Source organism: Nymphalis io, chromosome 12 (genome assembly GCF_905147045.1).
Source record: "Nymphalis io chromosome 12, ilAglIoxx1.1, whole genome shotgun sequence".
NCBI classification, from domain to species: Eukaryota; Metazoa; Arthropoda; class Insecta; order Lepidoptera; family Nymphalidae; genus Nymphalis; species Nymphalis io.
Window position 1 is genome coordinate 766,556 of NC_065899.1, and position 24,169 is coordinate 790,724.

Consider the following 24,169-nt stretch of genomic DNA (forward strand, 5'->3'; position numbering starts at 1 on the left):
CTTCAGCAAACCAACAAGTATAATGAAAGAATTTGCTAGTAGGACATCAAAAGTTTTGCCTGCTATACCAATTCAATAAATGGACCCCGTAGAAGCTGAACGTCCAATTAGAGTCCGTTATATGTGTTCAGGGCCGGGCTCGTCGGTGGTGCTACGCACGCGAGCCGAGACGGACCTCGCCGGCAACGATCGCGTGCTCGCCGTCGCCGACTACGACCACTCCAGCAGAGCTAGCACGCCAGGTCACTACCACCACAGCGCGTATTATGTACAGACGTGCATATGCTCCTTCATTCATCCTTATCATGTATCTAAGTTGCATATAACGCTGAAGTGTTCGGGTTTTACGTGTCAGCCCAATAAAAGTTACTAAGGTTTCCGATTAAATCTCAATAGCATTCACATTTCAATGTCTTGGTACGATTATGAATTCATCAGTTTCAAGGCTTATCACTCTCATAATACTATACGACTGAGAGATTGATTACAGGGGGCCTATGTTTGCGTAAACATTTGTGCAATATAATATCCATGCTCAGTTCAGGTCAATCCGGTCCTTGAGATTGTCTTATATATACATGATATGGATTACGTTTACATACACTTTAATGTTACTATCCTATTTCTGTTTACTGTTTGTTACTGCTTAGGCTTGGTACAAAATAAAACACGGAATAAAATATGTAACACTACTTTGCTTTATAAAATTATGTAAGAACCCACTGTTAAGTTTGTTTATACGATTAGAATTTTCAAGTAACATAACTCTTTATAATTGTCCTTATAAGTGTATTTAAGTCATATAGTAATACTAATAAAAACTATAATTTGTTAAATTGTTTAATTTTTTCCATTAGGTTGTGACACATCTGGAGCGGATTTGCTCGATGAGGTGGAAAAGGAAACCAAACAAGAGATGACTGATATCAGTGACGAGTGGGACTGGTGAGTATCTTTGCTTAAATATCTGCACTACTGCTAAATATTTATATATAGTAGTGTTTATCTGTTCCCGTTGGCCTTCTGCAGATTCTAAGATCCTGGAAGATGAAGGATGGAATAAATTACTGGAAGCGTTTTGAAATTTCACTGATTGTTTTAGCTTCGAGGGTGGATTCCCTGCCACGTGTTCGCTGTCCGGTGCGGAGCGCCAGTCTCCGGGTGCTCCACCAGGCGCAGATGTCCTCCTACGTCGAATCACTGACCAAACGCTCTCCATACGTTTGCACGACTTCGAACAGCTCAACGTGAGTGAAACATATAAATATTTGACATTGACATTGTTTTATATGATATGATGTTTCGGAAATTTTAAAAAGATTGACTTACAAACATTACTCCTTTAAATAAGCTTCTTTTTTATAATTATAAATAATAGTTAAAATAACATTATTTTAACATAATGCGTTTCAATTCGCAGATTGTATGTCCACAACGCTCCGTATCGAAGCTTCACGTTTTACATCCGAGCAAGAACGGGACCCGCTATTACATCGTGATAGAGCGAACTACCAAATACAACAACAAGAAAATCGTCGTCCGATCACCTTTACAGGTAGGAATCAAATAATGTGCTTAATATAAAAAAATAATGGAGACAATTGAATAAAAATCGAGAACGCCGTTACGAGTATACTGTACTTGAATCGCCATGCCGGGTATGAGACCAGTCCGCTCCGCAGGTGCGCAACGAGACGTCGTACGCGCTGGAGCTGCTGTACCGGCGCTCGGAGCTGCAGGCGGTGGGCGCGCGGGCGGAGGGCGCGCTGCGCAACCCGTTCCGCGGCCTGCTGCGCCTCGCCGTGCTGGCGCCGCACGACTCCTACAACGTGCCGCTCTACGTCGCCTACCACTGCCGGCTCTTCCTCGTGCCGGCCAACTTCGAGTCAGTGCTCAGTGACCCGACTGACTGACTGTCGACTCGTAGCTTAAACTATTATACGTAGACATTTGAAATTTCGTGGTGACATTCTATGGGTTTTTATGCCGAAGCGGTGCGACAATAAAGGCATTTTGTAAATTATTAGCCAAGCACGGCACTGCCTTAAATCATTCAATGGACCCACTTAATAAGTCATTTTTTTAAGTATATACGAGTAATTGTAAATAATATGCTCGATGAAAACTCCTAAGAAGACCATAACATGACATTTAATCGTCACAACAAAAAAAAATTGTGTGTTCCTATTCATACCTGCTAGAAGTATAATTAGGACGAACATAAGCGAGTATCTCGATTTTTTTAACTGAGTGCTTTAGTAGAAATGCCCTTTTAGACAAATGTATCGCACTGACAACGACCTAATATTAATTATTAATATTTTTTAATTTTCCTCGTTAGTCTGATACACTTATATATCTTTAGCTTTTATTTATTTTTTCTAGGTAAGCATCCCACCTCGTGAAATAGCTAGGAATATTATTTTCTTAAAAAATATATATAATTTAAATATTTTAGAAGCTACCAGGCGCCTGCCCAGGGCATATGGTGGATGGAGCTGGTCAACGATTTGGGCAGCTCGCGTGACGTCGTGTGTCCCGCTATGGATGATACTGAACCAAGCGTGTTCGCCATGAAGGTCGTTCCCGTTGAAGGTGTGATATGAGAATATGCTTAATTATTTAAGACACAAATTACACATTGTATGGATTTTTTATGAGTGAAATTAAACTGAACTCAATATTAGAATATGTATATAGTTCATGTACTTAAACTGTGCTAAAGTTAAATGAATTATGGATATGACACGCGTCCTCCGTGCTATCGGCTAAGACGTAGGCTGACTAAAATTATGAAATTAGCGTAATATTGTGGATACTTGAAAAATAAAAAATAAACGTTGCAATATATATATATATATATATATATATATATATATATATATATATATATATATATATATATATATAATACGTCGGGCAACGAACCGTACACACATATACTTATGTAACTGTTTTTTTGTTAAATTCAAAAATGATTTACGTACATGAAACAACAACCCGCCGACGGTCGGTCCCCGCCAGGCTGCAAGTCGCCGCAGGTGTCGCGCTCGATCCCCAACCTGCTGCTGCGCGTGGTGCCGCCGCTGGGCGTGCACAACCGCCTGCCGTACGCGCTGGAGCTGTCGCGCGGCGCGCTGCGCGTGCGCGTGGAGGCGGGCGAGCGCGCGCACGTGTACGCGCTGACGCCGCGCCTGGCGCACCAGCTGCAGCTGCACGTGCGCTACCTGGGCCTGCCCTGGAGCGGCGCCTTCACGCTGTCGCCGGGTACGTCTCGCGACGCCGCCCGTACTGGAGTTATCAGTGCTTCGTCAGCACGGTTTTTTTATTTTTATCATATTCAAATACTAGATCTTATAAATGAATAATTAGCTAGATCGCAACAATATCTACGATGTTTTGTTCCCAAGATATGACGCTGAAGACTATTATTATGACAACGGAATGCGAAACGGAGGGCGGTAATAAGCAGCTCATAGTGCAGGCTAGGCTGCAGCAAGGACCCAACCTGAAGCTGCTGCTCTACGCGCCATGCTGGCTCATCAATAAGACCGGCTTGCCGTTGCAGATTAAGGTATTTCATAGTTGCTTAGGAGCATATTCAAGCTTAAACGAAGGTAGCAGTCAAAGTCATAAATACATTTTTTATTTAAAAACAACTTATTCTTATTTTCAAAATTGTAAAATCGTAAAATCTCGCTCGTGTTCGTAATGAAGTTGAATAGCGACCTCGCTTAGCCCAGCGCCTACACATGTAACGCGGTACCGTCCCGTGCGCGCAGGCCCGCTTGGACACGTGCTACGAGGTGTCGGAGGAGCCGCTGCTGTGGTGCGAGCGCGAGCGCGTGCGCGTGCGTGCGTACCAGTCGGGCTGGTCGCGCGCCACGTGCCTGCGCGCGTACGCGCCCGGCCTGCTCGTGTGCACGCACACCGAGCGCCGCCTCAGCTACCGGATGCTGCTGCACGTGAGTGCTTATGTTTGTTTTGGGACTCGGTATTTTTGTCTCGCGATTATTAAAATGTATAATAAATCGCAGGTGACGCTCTCCGAGGTCTGTCCCCAGCTGACGAAAATAGTGACATTCCTCCCATATTTCATCGTCTACAACGACACGAAGCGCCACCTCCGCTTCATGGAGGAAAACGAAGCCGCTGATCTGTGGATAGACCTGGCGCCGCAGCAGTGCACGCCGTACTGGCCGCAAACGGACTCCATGGCCATGCATTGCAAGTACCGGGACTCGACCGTCGTCTCGCAGCACTTTTCCATCACGAAGAATCACTTCACGGTGCTGCGTATGGATAAGGGGGTGAGTTGTTCTTTCTCGATACGAATAACATATTATGCTATGTATCTAACGATTAGTTTGTCATTTGTTATCTCCTCTTTTTAGTGCAATTTTAACAGATACTAAGTATGCGTAACATTTGGACACTATAACGTGTTATTAATTATGTGACTAAACAAAATCAAGATGATTATATATTTATATAATGGAATTCAAAAGTTTTACTCTCCTTTACGAATACATTTACTTACAGAATACGCTTTAGAACTTTACTGTAGGGTGAGGTGGCTACATGTCTCATTTCATTCAAACCAATATAATATTAGTTAAGGTGTTATTTTGGTATTTCTATTAAATATATCTCAAAACAATTCATTCTTCTCTGTTTGTCAATAGATTTTTTTTGTTGTTGGGTAGCTACTTATGAGCTTTAATGTTATCAATAATTAAATTTGGAATTACAAAAAAAAATGTACCGAAACAAGCAAATTTAACTTATGTTCGTATCATGAATGATAAGGTTAATAAAAAATATCATATATTATAATACTACTAACAGTTAAAGGCGCTTCAAATGTTGTAAAATTTGTTTAAAAGTTAAAAAACTTCATAAAATTGTTTATTAAGCAATAGTTATATAGTTTATTAATACCGCAAATAAGTATCAAATAAATAGGCAATTTAAATCTGGTTATTTATTAAAGATTTAAATAGTAGCCTAACAATAAATAAAATACTATTAAATTTTTAATTATACATAAATTTTGGTCTTGTGGGCTTTTCGAGACTTAAGGTTCCATCGTCGTGTAGAGTGTACGCGGTTCCTTTGGATTTGTGAGTCCAAATTTTAATAGCTTTGAGATGAGCGTCGCTTTGTTCCTTAGCGACTGATGCTGGTGGAGCTGGTTCTACTTCAAATTCATTGGTGTAACTTGAAGGTTTTGAAAACTGTGATGAATGTGAAAATGATGATAACGGCTTGTTCGTAGGTCTCTGATTTGATGATTTGAGATTTGTTGTCACCTGAGGAAGGAATATTCGAATTTATAAATATTAAAGATTTTCTAAATATGTAAGGATTATTAATTAAATTTTTGAAGGTTTGAGAGTGAAGCAAATACGTAAGTTTTAAAAATGTTGAAATTTGTTCTTGAATTATTTTCTGGTATTTTAATAAATTAACCTTAAACGATTCAACTCTTCTTTCTTACCAATCAATTTAAGTGGATTTTTTTTTCATTTTATAATAAATTGGAGAACACAAAGACTCAAGTCCGATTGCTATATTGCCGATTGGTATTCAGAAAACGATTCGTTCTGCGTACTACTGGTAGAATTGTCTATGCGATGTTATTTAAAAGCTTCCTTATGTAAAAACGTTTTGTAAGATTCGAAGTCGTATCTTGTAATTCAAAAGCTATCTTTTACTGATGTAAACAGCTATATTATACTCACAGAATAATGCGGGACACTGTACGAGTTAACTGAATGTAGTTTAGAGTTTTCGTACTCCATCAATGGTAGATTGGCAAAATTTTCTAGCTTATATGAAGAAGTCGCAGGTCTTACAACGGAAGGCACATCGTTTGTGAAGGAAATATCATGATCGTCATTTCTTAAATTACTCGGTCTCGGTAACAGTTCTTCTTGCATTGAACTACTGTCGGTGTATATATTACTTTTCTCGGGTGACGTGTCTGCAATTTCTTTGTAAATATGATCGTTTAAGAAAGAAAATTGTGCATTGCGCATCGACTCCTCTCCGTCTAAAGGACCTTGTGGGTACGGTTTATAGTTACTCAACGGTCCTGTAAACTGACTGTTATCATGATTTTTTAAATTGGAATCGTTATCGGGACCATAGTATCTGTTTCCATCGTGATGGCTATTTGGACTATCCCGTATTCTATCACTATCGTATGCCTGATCGTTAGTATCGAAGTCCTGTAAATATTGGTAGTTACTTTGATCACTCGGTTCAGGATATCTCACACCTGATCTTTGTTTCTCATTTGCGTATCGTAATATCTTATCCAAATCTTTTTTTGACAGATATTTAAACAAATTATTTATATCCTCATCTCCCAAACCTTCATTAGCTGGTCTTTTACTAACCTTGTACGGCCTTGAGTTGGATGTAAACGGGGGCCCGACATCGTTAGCTGTGTATCCGGGTGGTGGAGTATAGGAGAACGGACCTCTAATAGGAGGACTGAACGGCGGTCGGTTGTAAAATTTCAACGGTGAGCTAGAATAATGTTTCGACCGTCTTATTATTGTGTATTCGTTTCTGCATCTATAGCAGCGACCACTTTTGTAATTGTAACAATTAATATCGATCACTACACACGAAATGAAAATAAAAATCAACGTCTTCAGCATCTTTGGTTCCGTATTGTGCTGTCATGAGTTCTTTGAAAACTGAGAGGAAGTGAAAATTTTAACGATATCTTATAAGATGTGATGTGACCGCGTGGACGAAAGTGGCGTCAATTGAGTTAGCGCCTGTAACGCGGTCTCCGTAAACACGGCCCCACGTAACGATCATTGTGTAATACACTTTCATATATAATTACGGTAAATACAATGAATATTTTGAACGTTAATGTTCTTTTAAACATTTTTAAACAATTTTGCAATATTATTGCCTAAAATTTAGGTCAAATTTAGTATAATACTTTTGAGTAATTTGAGTAATTTCAGCAAAAATAAGGTTTGTAACTTATATATTTATTTATATATATAAGATTTATGTAACTAAAACAACGATATATCTAACAAATGATATGTGGGAAAAATTATGCAAAATTTATTATAATTCTATTAACATGCAACATGTTGATTTTATAATGAAATTCATTTCAAATCGGGTACAATTTTTTATCTTAAGCTGTAACACTACGAGTATATTTCGAACCAATATGACATAAAGATTCAAGAAAATAGCGTACTCATTCCTTAAAGGCCAACATCATCCGCACCGACCGCATCTGCAAACTCTAGGGTGTTGCAGATGTCCATGGGCGGCGGTAGTCACTTTCCATCAGGTGAGCCTCCTGCTTGTTAGCCCTCTTACATAAAAAATATAGTATACGCCAGAGTTAAAACATGTCACTAGATGATAATATAAAGTTGTTGTCTCAAAAGTTGATACTTTAATCAAAAACATCAAAATTGAATCTAGATTGTATAAGCACAAAATGGTTTTTCTATTAAAAATTGTTAATTAAATTAACAGTAATATTCAATTATTTTAAGTTCTTTGCAGCGTATCACTATGAAGAGCGTTGATCTCATATCTCATTTCTTATATACGTATTTAGCATTTCGTATGATTAAAATCAAACATAAATATATGTTTATTTATTAAAGAAGCCGCAATGAAGTATAAAACACGTGTAGCTGTAATGTTCATTTATGTTTATAATTTGGAAATAGGGCTTTGTGCATACTCGTTTAGACAGGTACCTACTGTGGGTAGTAGGTACCTATGAAGTAAAACATCCCGGTGGTACTGTGTCTAATGGAATTCGGTCGGTGTAATTATATGAGCCTACACAAAGTGAAGCAGCTTGTACTGTTTACTTTCTGTACAATTTCTAAACTGGTTTTATTAGTTTTTTATGTTATTAATTTTGGAAAGGGATGCTTTGAATGTAAAAAAAAAACTACTTTTGACGGTTTTTCTTAATATATTCATATAAAATAAATATTGATAAATCATTTTACCGTAACAAACGAGTCTTGATTTAAGTTCATGTCACTGTTTGTCTAACAGTTTATGATCCTATGCGCGACGTTCACTTCCGCTTATCGTATTTAACTTTCTTCACGCAAAGTGCTGAACGACTGACTGAAAGGCAATTAAAATAAATGACAACACTTATGTAATGAAAATATATATATATATATATATATATATATATATATATATTTTTTTTTTATTTTATTTTTTATTTATTTATTTATTTTTTTATTTATTTATTTTTTTATTATTATTTTTTTTTTTTATATTCGCCGGGAGGGCAAATGACTCTACTCCACCTGATGGTAAGTGGTAGTAGAGTCCAAACGCGACGACGGCCAGTACAGACGGGAAAAACGTTCTGCACTAGCCGCCTTCGCCTTGCCGGCCCGCAAGATGCCTCTTCACGCCTCGTTTGAAGTAACCCGGGTTGTAAGAGGAGGGGAACACGTGAGCTGGTAAGGAATTCCATTTTTTGGAAGTGCGACAAAGAAAGGAGTTGCCAAATTTCTTTGTTCGCGATGGAATTGATGTCACAGTAAGGCGGTAACATCGAGAACCAGCTCGCGTGGACTTAAGAAGGAAGGGGGAAGCAGGAATTAGAGAGAATAATTCCTCAGAGCACTCGCCGTGATACAGTCGATAGAAAGCGCTCAGTGCTGCTATCTCACGACGCAATTGTAAAGGTTCAAGGGTGTTTGTGACCTTTACGTCGCCAATAATGCGTACGGCACGTCGCTGCAACCGGTCCAAGGCCTCAAGTAGGTACTTAGCGGAGCCATCCCAAAGGTGCGAGCAATATTCCACGCAAGACCGTACCTGTGTTTTGTACAGCAGGCACAGTTGTTGTGGCGTGAAAAAGCGCCGCACCTTGTTCAGAACTCCGAGTTTCCGTGAAGCTGTTTTTATAACAGCCTCGATGTAATCCCTTGGACTAAGGTCGCAGCGAACGTCAATCCCCAGCATGGCGATTTTGCTTTGCATCACCAGCGGAGTACCACAGAGGGAGGGAAGAGGGGAAAATGTTGACTTTTTCGCCGTGAGAGCGCATACCTGTGTTTTCTTGGCATTAAACTCAACAAGATTATCAGAGCCCCATTTGGCGATGAGCTCTAACGTCCTATCGAGTTCAATGACAAGATTCTCCCGCCTCTCCTCAGTTTCCGCCCGCCCAGCCACTGCGCGTCCGTGGTATCCACCATGCACTGTACTATCATCTGCATAGCAATGTATGTTCCCAAGGGAGAGCATATCATTGATATGCAAAAGAAAGAGTGTGGGAGATAGCACAGATCCCTGGGGGACCCCAGCATTCACTACATAGAATTGTGAAGCGCAACCATCTACTAAAACACGAAGGCTACGCTTGTGTAGGAAGCTGGCAATCCAGGTGCATAGCTGAGCAGGCAGACCATATGCCGGTAGCTTGGAGAGAAGACTTCTGTGCCAGACCCTGTCGAAAGCCTTGGAGATATCGAGGCTGACAGCCAACGATTCTCCATGCTTGTCGATAGCTTCACCCCAGAGGTGTGTTACGTACGCTAGAAGATCACCTGTGGACCGTTTTGGTCGAAACCCGTACTGACGATCATTAATTAGACAGTGATCTTCTAGGTAATGGATCAGTTGGTTGTTTAAAATCCGTTCCATCACCTTACAAAGTACTGAGGTGATAGCTATTGGCCGATAATTTGCCGGGTCAGACCGATCCTCTTTTTTGGGAACCGCTTGCACATTAGCTCTTCTCCAAGCCTCCGGCACACTTCCCGAAGAGAGAGAAAGTTGGAACAGGCGCGTTAACACAGGAGACAGCTCCGCTGCGCACTTCTTCAGCACTATGGCTGGTATTCCATCGGGACCGCTAGCTTTCCGTACATCAAGTGATTGCAGCTCCGCACGCACATCACGTTGCCTGATTTTAATGTCAGGCATCGTAAGGCCACATGAAGGTATTGTAGGTGGCAGCGCACTACAATCATCGATGACGGAATTGTCGGCAAAGAGTTTAGCCAGGAGATCAGCTTGCTCTTGTGGACTGAGAGCTAGCGATCCGTCCGAATTTCTGAGCGGTGGCAGCGAAGGTTGGCAGAAATTGTTTTGCACAGACTTGGTCAGACGCCAGAAGCTACGGATGCGAAACAAGGTCATGACCAATCTGTACAATGCGCTGTGCATCCGCTCTCGTGTATGCCTTTCTACAGGACTTGGAATTTTTATTATAGTTTGCTTTCAGTGAGTCAATGTTAGATGCCCCGCTAATGCAGCCGTTGATCCGCTTGCGATATGCCCCCTGCTTAGTTGATACAGCATCGGTACATTCACGAGTGAACCAACGGTTACGCGAACTCCTACTGACGAGATCTGAGCTAGGAATGTAGTATTCCATTCCCAGCATGATCTCGCCAGCAACAGCAGCGGCACTAGCTGTCGGGTCATTCCCACTGAAGCAACGTTCCTTCCAAGGGACCGACGCATAGTAATCGCGCATACCGTCCCAATCCGCCGACTTATAGTGCCAAACGCGACGTTTGCATACCGCTAGTGGCGGCAGCTTGGCCTGTGGCACTCTGGTAGAAATAAGGCTGTGATCCGAAGAGCCAAGAGGAGCCTGAACCACAACCTGATATTCCACCGGGTGAGAAGTCAGCAGAAGGTCCAGTAGAGAAGGTGCTTGCCCATCAATGTCTGGGATCCTGGTGGGCTGATCAATCAGTTGGGTCAAGTCATGTGTGAGAGCAAAAGCATGAGCAGTCCTTCCAGCATGGTCAGTTTTGAGGGATTTCAACCAGGATTCGTGGTGAGCATTAAAATCCCCCAAAAACACCAATTCCGCGTTAGGAAATTGCTCTTGCGCAGCATCTGCCACCCGACTAAGATGGTCAAATAATCGGCTTGTCTCCAAGTCACCATTGTGGGATCTGTAGAGGCACACGTAGACTCGGCTCTGACGAACCAGGTCCACACGTACCACCAACATGGAGAAGGAGGGGTCCTCCAAGCAGCGCAGTCGGTGACAGCAAACATCCGTCCTGACGAACAAGCATACTCCGGCTTTCGCTTTGAAGGATTCTTCAAGCGTGTAGCCAGGATAATTAAGGTAGCTGATATCGGCAGGACGGAGTATTTGTGTCTCCGTGAGAAACAACATTGCTGGCCGTGCTGTCTCGAGATGGTGGTGGACAGCGTTGAGGTTAGTGTGGAGTCCTCGGATGTTAGAGAACTCGACCTCAAACAGCGAGGGTATGGTGGGGGTGTGCACCGCTGTACGACCGTTATTTCTTTTTTGTTGCGCCATTTGGGAAAAATGAAATGGAAAAGAGACGTGAAGCGAGCGATGTATTGCCACGATAGGGATGGGCAAAGTGTGGAGGCGTGTTTCCCCAAGTGGTTGCCAAAAGGAAAAATACACTGACCCGCCGGACGGAAGGGCCCCCGAACCCCCCCGGAAGTGGCCGCCGGGACCCCACCTACCGGTCACCAACCGGCACGACGGTCCACCCCGAGATTATGCGTGGCCTGGTGGGGCAGCCTCACGAGCTGGTTAGGCACGCTCGGGCCCCTGTACTATGCCACGGGCGGCCAGCGGAACAGCCGTTTCTCCGGGTCTCCCTGACCGGCAGGTCAATACAGTTTCTCCCGGCATTGGTTCAACAGCCGTCTCCAATTGGACCAACACCCATCGCGGCAATACTCGCTCGGGCTCTGGCTGTACGCTGGCTGACCTCGAAACGCGGCTGCAAGCCACTTCACGAGTTTTTCACCATGCGTACGGTGGTAACAAGCCAGGCGGATGTTAGCATCCTACCACCAGATGAGCAGATGGTCGCTCAGATATCCCTTAGTCGCCTCTTACGACACCCATGGGAAAGAGAGGGGCAGTGAAATGTATTCTTTCTCCGTCACTGCACGGATATTAGATAATTTACAAATATTAAATGTCACTTGAAGCCGGATTACTATATAGACTTGGCCGATATGAGTATCCTCGGTAGAGTGACGCTAAACCGTTAAGCCTTTCACTCCAGGCGACGCTCTTGCCCAGCTATGCGACATTTATAGGTTGTTGCTTATACATATAATATTATTTAAATAAGTATACTTTTTGATGAGATAGGTCTGTGGGAGCCCCTTGGTGGTAAGACCGACTCGTTAGCCGTTACGACAAATGGTATGACGTTCTCTTATCGTCGTGCCCACTCTCCACCACCTCTCTTTGTTTTCTTTTTTTTTAAAGGTTACATGTCGTGTTTCGCTAGGTGAACAGTGAAGAATATATTTATAACAAACATCGTCCTTGTTTATAAATTTAACATTATCTGTGTAAGAAATAACTATAAACAATTAAATAATAATAATTAATACCAATGTCCTCTCGATCGGATTATATACATATTGTGAATTATCCGTTCGTAGGATTCGGCGCATTATTGCGCTCCGTTGTGTTCCGGTTTGAAGAGTGAGTGAGCCAGTGTAATTACAGGCACAAGGGACATAACATCTTAGTTCCCAAGGTTAGTGGCGCATTGGTGATGTAAGCGATGGTTAACATTTCTTACAATGCCAATGTCTATGGGCGTTGGTGACCACTTACCATCAGGTGGCCCATATGCTCGTCCACCTTCCTATTCTACAAAAAAAACCTACTTCGACTCTTATAATGTGTTACTACCAGCCGACAAGCGGACGGACACATAATACGGACTGATCGAACCAAGTAAGTAAGTAATATCCTGGGACATTTTCACACACGGCCATCTGATCCCAAATTAAGCTTGTACAAAGCTTGTACTATGGAAACCAGACAACTGATATACTACATATCCTGGGTGGGAATCGAACCCACATCTTTCGGCGTGAAAGGCAAGTATCTATCAACCACGCCACCGGCTCGTCAACTATATTTGTTATATATCGATCGTCTTCATTTTGCTGTGTTTGGACAATGAATGTATTACGTTAACGCTGCGGCTATTGAATTGTCCTCATTCCATATAACATTTATCATATAATTATATGGTAAAGAAACTTCAAAAACTAAGTTATAATATTGTACAGTCGGCGATCTGCGTGGATGTCTCGGGAGGCACAGACCGGCCCTTCACGATCACGTTTAAGCCCTACTCCGTCGGGGACGCGCCTGTACGCATTGACAATCTATGCGACGACCTATTTCTGAAGTTACATCAGGTAATATTAGTTAATCATTATAAAAACGTGATAGTTTATTTAACTGTGAAAATAAATAATACTTACCTTAAGCAAATAAATTGCTTCTAAGCAGTAAGTTTATTGTTCGCGTTTTATTCAAAAGTCACACTGAATAACCAATATCTTTGTTATATTAAAAACTTTACTTGAATATGGTTTTTAAAAAATTAAACAATTAAATTGAAAGTTGATAAAATTGTACATTTTAGGTCTTTAAATAGACAAAGTTTTAGAAACCGCTAGTCGAGTTTTTATTTTTTCTTTGTGTGTTTCATAATATAGGTGGATTCCGGTCAGGTAGCACTATTAAGCCCGTTCCAATCCATGCTACACACGTGGGACGATCCCGTAAAAGAGAGAAGGCTCTTGTGGAACATCTACAATAACAAAGGCAAAGGTTTCCTCGCTGATTTTTCGCAGGATGGGTGTGTACTGTATTTCATTAATTCGCCAACCACATTAATTTCGATTGAAAGTATATTAACCATTTTCTTTTATTAGGTTTGGTGAAGAAAAAGTTAGTTTCCATTCAGTAAAACATTCGACACTCATCGCAACGAACAGCGTCACATCAAAACTATCATTTACCCTCAAACGACTTACCCCTAAGTCTCCTGAGCCAGGATCGTCGAGCAGTGACGATTCTGATAGTTTCGAATTTCTAGAAAGTCACACAAAGAGTAAGAAGATGAGGAAAGACAAGGTTATAGTCTACTGGATATCATTCATGGACGGATACCAAAGAGTATTCGCTCTAGCCCAAGATGAAAAAATAGCTTATGAGTATAAAATGCGAATTAACTCCGAACGTAGCAATTACGAAGTGTATCTATCTCTCGCAAGTGTCGGTCTTTCCGTCTGTGTGCAAACCCCTAACGGCGTTAAGGAATTATCGTATATAAGCGTCACAGACTCCCTTCCAAGATGGGAGGCTAATGTCGGTAATAAATGGAAGCAATTGGCGTCATATGTGACAGCGTGGATAGAAGAAAAATATCAGACGGAGCAAAAGAAATGTCAAATGGAGGTGGAGTTTTTATATATAGACTTAGAAAAGATGCAGATGACGAAACCGTACTTCTCAGAACTTCGAAGATCATATAGTCCAGGAATATGGTGCCAGTTCCGAAAATCTGATACTAATACATACTGCCATCTTAAACTACAAAGATTTCAAATAGACAATCAGCTCCACGAAGCTGTTTTCCCTACAGTCCTCTACCCGGCTGCTTTACCTCCACATTTGAAGCCAAGAGACCTCAAACCGTGTGTAGAAGTTGTCGCTCTCAAACAATTCAGACCGAACATAAATCAAGACGTTTATAAATATTTTAAATTTTTGATTCAGGAATATTCTGTGAATTTAGATAGAGGATTTGTAAACCACGTTTTCGATATCCTGAACCATTGGAAGCTTGAAGAGAAGCCGGCTGTCCGCTTGAGAGCTGATTTGGCTTTGGTCCACATGCCGTTACCAGTGATCGCGATGCGAAGTCAAACTTTAGCGCAGAGAGACGTCGTATTTGAATTCATTCACTTATCGCCTATTAAACTGATCCTGAGTTTGTCATCTAGAGGGTATTCTAATGAAAATATAGACAGTCCAAAGAGATTCAGGTACGGAAATCACAGGGAAAATCGACCGAAACTATTCAATAGTGATTTATTAGAATATTTATTCAATTCGTGGGGATCTTCGCTTTGTGACATGAAAGATGTCGTTCTAAAGTGAGTACATAATAAGTATACAAAAATATAATAGAAATGTATATATATATATATACTATTAATGCTGTCTATATTATGACAATTTGAGAATAATAAATGAATTGCTTGTATAATCGCACGGCAGACATTCCTCAGATATTAAAACTGACAGCCATCGGCTATTATATCAATGGAGGTCTATAATTACATTGTACAAAAATACAATTTACTAATTCTTCTTAATATTTGTTAGGATGAGCTACTTAGAGCTGCGGAACGCTCCCATTACTCTTCCTTCGCTATTGGATACGGCCTGTCGCCATTACCGGCTACAACTGGTGCAGCAATTCTACGTGCTTGTGCTGGGACTCAACGTCCTGGGAAACCCCTACAGTTACATTGGTGACTTCTCCAAGGGATTGAAGAATTATTACGAACCATGTGTGGTAAAACTCAAACTTACTTACCTATACTAGTATATTGCAAATTGACAGATTATTTACTGTTTTCATTTCCAGCTATCCAGTCAGCCAGGTCAGTCAACTTTTGAATTTTGTGCCCCATTGTAACGTACAAGTGTAACAAATCTATTATTTGGTATACTGGTGGTAGGGCTTTGTGCAAGCTCGTCTGGGTAGGTACCACCCACTCATCAGATATTCTACCACAAAACAGCAATACTTGATATTGTTGTGTTCCGGTTTGAAGGGTGAGTGAGCCAGTGTAATTACAGGCACAAGGGACATAAAATCTTAGTTCCCAAGGTTGGTGGCGCATTGGATATGTAAGCGATGGTTGTCATTTCTTACAATGCCAATGTCTAAGAGCGTTGGTGACCACTTACCATCAGGTGGCCCATATGCTCGTCCGCCTTCCTATTCTATAAAAAAAAAAAAAAATAAATATTTAATTGTTGGCGCCTATCCTAAATAAAAAGAAAGTGTTTTAATTATGTTCCTGTGCCTGGCCTTTTTTTTTCGCTGGAAAAACGCATTACGCGTTTCCGCCACGGGAACAGTGGCGGGGTATGTGGGGCTCGCCATCCCGAGGCGAGGCGCTGAGTGCGCCCCAAACATAGCAATACCCACTAAAAAACCAGCGGTACCCTTTCCGTCTTAACGAGGAGCGCTACGGGATCGCTTGCGCATTCTTCTCGGTCTTCTTCAACGGAGCAGGTTTCCAGCGGCGTTCTCTTCCCACTCCCGCTCCCGCTCCGCGGCCTCCTTCTGCGATATCACATTTTCACCAAGAAGGATGGAATGGAAGAATGGAAGGATTTCAGAAGGAGACCATTTCCGACCAGCACTCCTCGCTTCCGAGCATTGCGTTGATGATGCTCGACAAGGAGAGGTCTCCGCCGACAAGTGCCGCTTTTATTTTTGAATAAATCCTACGATACACTTATACAACCGAAAAATAGCAAAACTACCTGTACTATACAAAATATGTAAACTTGTTTTCGAATGATTTTTTTCAAAAGCTTTTGTTGGTACATTTTTAACTTTTGACGGGCAATTGCTTTCAGGGTTCAGCAATATCCCGTAGAGTATCAGACGCAGCATTGACATTACTGAACGGAGCAGCAAGACTGATGGGTTGCGCGAGTGACTCCAGTACTCCGAATGTTTTCGAAGACGCTCCAAAAGTTCGGCCACCGAAGAGACTCACCAGTAAAGTTATCATTAGAATATATTATGCTTCATCCTGCATTAGTAACATTAAATCAGTTCAGTTACATTAAAGATTGATATTCAAAAATTATGTACATTATGATTAGTAACGCTTTGAAAAGCCGCATGATGGAGGTATTTATCTATGAAAAGAGATTTAATTAAAGTGCCTTATATATTTGCTAATATATAAATGTATGTATGTACATTATGTATATATATTGAATACATATTATGTTGTCGTCAGAGAATAATAATAATTGTATTCTGCAGGCGAAGGCAATCTCTGTGTGTCTGTCTATTTTACTTCTTACTATTTTGCGTTTTATTTTGAGGCGTGGTTGTGTACTATGGAATTTCTTGACTCCTGGCTATTGCTGAAAATTTCTTAAAGGAATAAAACCAATTACGTTTTATTGGCTCGACCTAATGTTTGAGTCCAGTGTTAAATGCTATGTCCAATTTGGTTATTTACTTTTTGAAATCTAATATAACAGATCGTATTTAAAATATGCCTCGAATTTTGTATAAAATGATGAGATGATTTTCCCCTAGGTGATGGAGGTGTAGTCGTCAATGATTTGCCGAAAGCAGTGATAGAAGAGAACAAAAGTTACCCAGCGAGTGTTGCTCTGGCCGTCACCGGGCTCATAGCAAGGCCTACTTTCGGTAAGTTCTAACTCCTGGTAACACTTCAATTATGAATTTAGTGTTTAAATAAATCTAATTTGTACATGGTTTTAAAGTGGAATATATTTTTACGTCATTACTACCGTTTAAAAATATGGAATTGTTTTCTAAAAATAAATCCAACCTATATAATTGCTTAGTTCAAAGTGAGTCTGTACTCTTCTAATGGCCTTTGTGTGGCCGGGGTTTTACATTACTGCAAATTATTATTCCTCTTCACAAACACTAGCTTTCGTGTTTTTCGCAAGTACGTTCAATTCTTTAATTATGATTTGTACAAATTGGGTTAAGTTAGACTTTTGGTAAATTTTTATAAGATTTTTATTTGGAAATAGTTTAGTCCTTGGGGTTTTTTTAAAAGAAAGTCTAAATAGTGTGAAAAGATTCTAAATTTAATTTAACACATAAACACATAACTGCATGTTCATGTTTAAAGTAATGTCATTTAAATGTTTTCTTTCTCACGCATATAATGTTTTTTTATTGTTTTCTCTGTGCGTGGATGCGTAGATGAAGACTTTGCTATAGTGAGACGTGAGTATCTTGGTCATGATTTTTATTTAAATTTATTTTTAAATATAAATAGTTATTACTATCGTCTGTTTATTGGAAGAATTCATTAATAATTTTAAAAAATAACTAGCGTTCCATAATTGAAATTCATTTGTTTTTGTAGTTATATGGGTCATTTTTAATGAGTTCTTGCGGTAAGCCTATTACATAGCACTAGAATGCGTATAATTAGATTTTTTTTGTGAGTGTCAAAAAATGAATACTTGGTCTTAGTCCATTTGGCACCACAAACTCCTCATTTATTTAATATTTTACTCCATAATACTACGTACGTTTCTTTTCATATAAGGGACATTTTGGAAAATAGTTGGGCCAACTGATGGTGAATGGTCAATGACGTCTACATTTGCACTGTAAGAAATATGAATCATCACTTACATCATCAATTCGTCACCACCATCGGAACTAACACAGTTACGCACACTGATCAGTTACTCTGCCTCTCTCGTCTTTCAAGTCCAAACACAACAATATATATTTGCTATTTGGTTCACCTACCCGATCGGGCATAGAAAGCTCTACCACCATTATATGATTTGGGCGAAGGTGAAGGTGTCGCTCGTTAGGTAGTTGGAGGTATGTATAATGTGTATGTAAATGTCGTCTATGACGTCGTCATAGCTCATTTGCAGTAACGGATTTAACCAAGTAACTTGAAGAAAGGTCGGCAATTATTTTTCTCGGTTTTTAAATGTGAGCCAGTAATATTGATGTAATATGATTTCTGAGCGTGAACACCGCGTAGTGCGATAGTGACCCGTGTGGTGTGCAGACGTGTGTCGCGAGGAGGCGCGCGCGTCGTACTGGCGCTGCGCGGGCGCGGGCGGCGCGGAGGTGGCGCTGCGCGCGTGCGAGCGCCGCGCCGCCGGCCGCCTCGTGGCGCGCCGACGGCTGCCCCGGCACTGCTCAGAAGTTGAGGTATTTTCTTTGTTATTTAGATGTATGCAGTACCTACCTATATATATGTATACCAGTACAGTGCAATTAACATAATAGAACTTAGGTGCTCTAAGTGAAAAACTAGACAAGAAATAACTTGTAAAAATATTTGCTGGAAACTTAAATCATTATTTCTACAAATACGAATTCGTTGTACTATGACATCTATCGGCGCCCAGGGCGTGCGTACGTACAGCGCGTACGAGGCTCGCGGCGCGGCGCTGCTGTGCGCGTTGGCGCGCGGGCACTACGCCGACAAGGACGCGCACGTCGCGCACGCTCACCTCGCTCCGGCCTCGCCCTCCACGATCCTCATATCCACCAGGTGCGTTTTATATTTTTAGCCTTTGTGTCTAGTAACTCACAGTATACTATAGAAGCAGCCCTAAACAAATGGCTAAAGTGCATTTCGGCACTTCTACCTTTCATGTGAATTGCATTTTATGTGCATCGATCAAAAACAGATGAAAACCTAAAATCGAACAGAATTAAAAATAAGTAACATTTAGCATACTGGTGGTAGGGCTTTGTGCAAGCTCGTCTGGGTAGGTACCACCCACTCATCAGATATTCTTCCGCAAAACAGCAATACTTGATATTGTTGTGTTCCGGTTTGAAGGGTGAGTGAGCCAGTGTAATTACAGGCACAACGGACATAACATCTTAGTTCCCAAGGGTATTGGCGCATTGGCTATGTAAGCGATGGTTAACATTTCTCATAATGCCAATGTCTATGGGCGTTGGTGACCACTTACCATCAGGTGGCCAATATGTTCGTCCACCTTCCTATTCTATAAAATAAAAAAAAAATAGTGTATAATATATGATATTTGCAATATCCATATTCCTGATTCTTAACCCTTACGATAAAGGTTATCTGTATGAGATTGTTTAGAACAATACCTAACCGCTTTTGTTAACTTCAATTCTTCATCTTCTTTAAATTCCACCTTCGAATACTTTAACTACGAGAATTTATTAAGCGGTAATTCTAAACTGCGATATCCAAGACATGACAACACGGTATTACACAGGCACATATTCGTGGTGCGCGCGGGGGGGCGCGGGTGGCGCGTGGAGTGGGCCGTGCGGCTCAACCAGCTGCTCGGGGCGCCGCGAGCTCAGGACGGCGCGCTCGTGCTCAACATCAAACAGGTACATGATCCCACACGTTATTACGTCGTATATTTTTGTACAGCATGTTCACGGTGCACCAGGGCATGAGGCTCTAGGAACATGATATTAAAAAAAAAAACATATTAAGAATTATTGCAATAATTTATATTTACATACAAACAATGCCATGTACCAACTAAACATTATATAGTAGTCATAGAATTCTACTAATAATCATTATTTTATAGCTAATATATAAGTTATATAAAAAAATACCAATTAATATACCTTTGTATACGTACTGGGCCTACCGCCATCTGGTGAAAAACAATGCAACGCCACACCGGGGCCTTTATCCGGCAGGTAAACCGGTCGGTGAGGAATAGCCCGGGTAAAGGGGGCAACCCCGAGGCTCGAACCCATCTCTCTCTCTCTCCGGAGGATCCATCTCTCTCTCCGTCTATAGCTTATTCCAATCGAACAAGGAGTAAAGATGAACAAACGTTAGACGTTGCTAATAGTTCTGTATTATGCACTACAAAGAGTTCTTGATTAATTTACCTTTATTTATAATACAATACTGTTCCACTTAACTACTTATCACCACTTAAATTTTACTTCCATAATTCCGATTACAACTTTGCTGATATTAAAAACGCCATTTTCTCGTGAATCCATACTGAATATCAAAGACTATACAAGATCTCTACCAATGATGACGAGCTGGTTGGCGTGGTAGGTAGCTATTTGCCTTTCACGCCGAAGGTTGTGGGTTCGATTCCCACTCAGGACAGACATTTGTGTGCATGAACCTGTCTGTTTGTCCTGTGTGTGGGTGTAATTATCTATATAAATATGTATTTATAAAAAAGAAAAGTAGTATATCAGTTGTCTGGCTTTCATAGTACAAACTCTGCTTAGTTTGGGTTTACATGGCCGTGTGTGAATCATGTCACAGGATATTATTATTATAATGATATAGCGTCAATTTGATGTCAATGTTGTCTATTTGTCTTTATTACTCTTGCGGCTGCAATAGACAGCCACGTCACCGTTTTCGTTGATGAAATGTTGATTAATGGTAATGATGCAAGTATCGTGATGTAATCATTTAGGTTTAAAGTAAATTAAAAATATTCCCAGGATAAATTGGTCGACTATTTCTCGACGGATAAGAAGTTTATAGAAATTCCAGACCCTCAGGTGCTAGCCTGGCTACAGTCGAAGATCGAATGCGCTCTCATACAAGCGCTGGAAGACAAGCGATGTCCCAGCGACCAGTAAATATGTAATGTACCTTACATTAAAGGAATTAGAGAAAAATATACTCTTTGCTTAATAAAGTTGGTGTTGTATGCTATCAACATTTTTGACTCGTTACCCCGTGCTACCAATGTATTTTTTTTAATTCCCTGTCACTGGCATTATTTGCTTCTTCATTTCATTAATTTAGTAGTTATGACATAGTTAGCTACTGACTGAAACGATTGTAATAATAAATAATTCATCAATCAGTCGGTCTTCTCCTCAAGAAAGGAGAGGAAATGCCTTAGCCCAGCAGTGGGTCATTCACCCGCTGTTACTTACTTACAGGTATAGGTAATTTTTTTCCTAATTTTACCTTTACGTAACGGGTGATGTAATTTTGTCTTTGTATAGTATAGTAAAACTTTGAGAAATCCTACCAACTACGAAGTTACCAACTAAACATTCAGTTTGATACAAAGGACTATGCTGACAAAACCAAACATGAGTAAATTTTTAAAGTGTCCATTCTAAGGAATTCCCCAGTTTACATTAAGCCCCGCGCCCTCTCTCTCTTTATCCATAATTCTTATTCTCATCCATGCAGTAGATTCTTGCCCTTTGGTAGCACTGTCCTTCACATATTACCCGTTTTATTTAAAAATATGTTTCACGAACAAAACTAAAATTCTACACAAGTACAGTGATAATAACACGCGCAATTCATATGTCATATCATAAGACATTGGATTGAAAGAAAATAAATATATTACTTAGATTTTGGAATAAGTATTATTTTTCCCTAATTCCTTAACCACCAAATTAACTTATTTATTTATTTAACTTATACGTAATATCTCAGTATTACGAACAAATCAAGTGTAAGCACAATCTATGTTAAGATAATATATTTTTTATTTCATTTGAAATATTGATCTGTCTTATTTTAAGGTTATTCGAAATGTCATTCGAAATTAAAAACTTAAAGTTCTGACTGATCTCATTATCTTGAATTTAATCGTTTATGATGTAACATAACTTATCTATGATTGATTTGGTTTATTCAAATAATACTATTGTAGTATTATCTATAATGTTCAAATAAGTTCTTCCTAATGTACTTAACAATTTCTGCTTCTATTCAAACAATATTTAGATATTGGTAGAACCCTTGATACCTTATAATTTTAATTAAATTTAAGAAAAGCAAAGTTTACACTCTGTCTGACGAAAACATGAACGACGAATCTTCCTACGAATATTATTTGTTTTTACAAAATGTTTAATGGAAATTTACAATACAATAACTAAAAGCATTGTTACTTTTAATCAGTTTCTGGAACTCATAACCTATATAATATATATTGGATATATTTTTAATAGTAAGTATTTAAATGTTTAGTTTTAAGCCTATAATTATTTCAAATTTGTCTTTATAGTTATTATTGGTATATATAATATAAGATAATTAATCATCGATTAAAATATTTCACTATTTATGTAATGATTGAATGTTAAATATTTTTGTAACAAAATATTATGCCATAAATACGAATATTATATATAAATGTATTTTGCATACATTTCTTTATAAATATTTAAGCCGGTGCTACACGTTCAAAAACAGTTAGTGCTTCTAATTGTCTATAGAAATGAGTGCAAGCCTTTTTGCACTTATACAATTAGAAAGCACTCTTAAATAAGATATATTGATCATCGTCATGGGAATGCAAACAAGTGTACACACTCCAGATGTCGGCTTCAGCTAAACTGGCTTTATCAAGTTCTTATAAATCGTTGCGTTAAGTTTTTTTTAAATTATTTTTTTCTTTCTTCTTCTTTAAAACAATATTTAACTAGTAGTTTCGCTGCTTTAGAATAGTATAACTTCCAACCGACATTTACAGTAACTTTTATAAATATACTCATAGTTAGTGTGATCTAAAATAATTTCCAGTTACTTATCGTTAAATTATTCTATTCCATTCATTGAACAATTCGATTCTTCAAAACAATTGCAAGGACGTGTAGAGGTTCAAATAAAATTGAACAGTGTAGCGCCGGTTTTTAAAACTTTTTATTCATATTCAGGTAATTTACTAGAACAAATAAAATTAAAGGCAGACTTCTTTCAACTATAACGAAAAATAAGATTAAGCTGAAGATATCTTCGTTCAAAATTTATTTAATTTATTACTTAAATTAATTCATGTGCCGCATGCAATTTCAGTTTTTGTTTCTTTTTAATAGTAGCTATAATACCGTTTATTGCAAAGCTTTATGGCCTAAATTAATTCGAGTGCACGTACAAATGAAAACAATTGTAATTGATTATCTTCACGGAACAATGAATAAGTAATATGTTTTTAACGTGCATTTGAATAAATTATGTCTGTCATATATAAAATATTAAATGTTGTATAAAAGCTTTTCGTTGAAATAAAGAAAATAAAGTGGTGTCGTGTTTTTATTTATGAAACATATATAAATATATATAAAAGTGTCCTATTATAACAAGCTCGAGTTCTCTGTTATTTTCATTTTAACTATACCTATGCAGCTTCTTTATCTGTTGAATTACGGATTATTGCAGAATATTATACAACAAATTAACGGCGAGCAATATAATCGAGGTGAGCCGTAAATAATGTTGTCAAATTGACCCATCACTGAAATTTTCAATTAACTGACTTACTATCGAGTTATTGATTATGTTTCCAAAATAAAGTCTAGACAACCGAACTTTGTTGGACTCCAGTTATTACTTATCAAAAATGATTTTATTAATTTTTTGAGTGTTGACCAACACTATCTAATCAAATATATTAAGATCAACCCATAGACAATTTTTATTTTCAATTTCAAATGATTTGACATATTCCTAACATACCAAGAATTGCTCATATAATACATATATATATATATTAGATAATACATATATATATTAACATAAGATTTATTTAAATAAACATTCAGACATATGCATA

The 24,169-nt window shown here is 39.3% G+C and overlaps 1 protein-coding gene across 4 annotated transcripts in view; it reads left to right on the forward strand.

The window, feature by feature from the left end:
- The window catches only part of LOC126772153 (intermembrane lipid transfer protein VPS13A-like), a 58,041-nt gene extending 34,420 nt beyond the window's left edge, over positions 1 to 23,621 (forward strand). For 2 of the 4 annotated variants that reach the window (XM_050492337.1, XM_050492338.1), the window contains exons 34-54: positions 132 to 242; positions 858 to 945; positions 1,103 to 1,247; positions 1,421 to 1,555; positions 1,683 to 1,885; positions 2,459 to 2,595; positions 3,025 to 3,267; positions 3,411 to 3,574; positions 3,783 to 3,965; positions 4,038 to 4,310; positions 13,090 to 13,221; positions 13,525 to 13,667; positions 13,744 to 14,970; positions 15,203 to 15,395; positions 16,475 to 16,619; positions 17,175 to 17,288; positions 17,820 to 17,843; positions 18,655 to 18,800; positions 19,001 to 19,146; positions 19,856 to 19,976; positions 21,081 to 23,621. In XM_050492337.1, the coding sequence (XP_050348294.1) occupies positions 132 to 242; positions 858 to 945; positions 1,103 to 1,247; positions 1,421 to 1,555; positions 1,683 to 1,885; positions 2,459 to 2,595; positions 3,025 to 3,267; positions 3,411 to 3,574; positions 3,783 to 3,965; positions 4,038 to 4,310; positions 13,090 to 13,221; positions 13,525 to 13,667; positions 13,744 to 14,970; positions 15,203 to 15,395; positions 16,475 to 16,619; positions 17,175 to 17,288; positions 17,820 to 17,843; positions 18,655 to 18,800; positions 19,001 to 19,146; positions 19,856 to 19,976; positions 21,081 to 21,221 (4,214 nt within the window). In that variant the 3' untranslated portion in view covers positions 21,222 to 23,621. Of the gene's footprint in view, positions 1 to 131; positions 243 to 857; positions 946 to 1,102; positions 1,248 to 1,420; positions 1,556 to 1,682; positions 1,886 to 2,458; positions 2,596 to 3,024; positions 3,268 to 3,410; positions 3,575 to 3,782; positions 3,966 to 4,037; positions 4,311 to 13,089; positions 13,222 to 13,524; positions 13,668 to 13,743; positions 14,971 to 15,202; positions 15,396 to 16,474; positions 16,620 to 17,174; positions 17,289 to 17,819; positions 18,459 to 18,654; positions 18,801 to 19,000; positions 19,147 to 19,855; positions 19,977 to 21,080 lie in introns of those variants that run through there. The other 2 variants (XM_050492339.1, XR_007669628.1) reach the window with 2 other exon arrangements.
- The last annotated feature ends 548 nt before the right edge of the window (positions 23,622 to 24,169 follow it).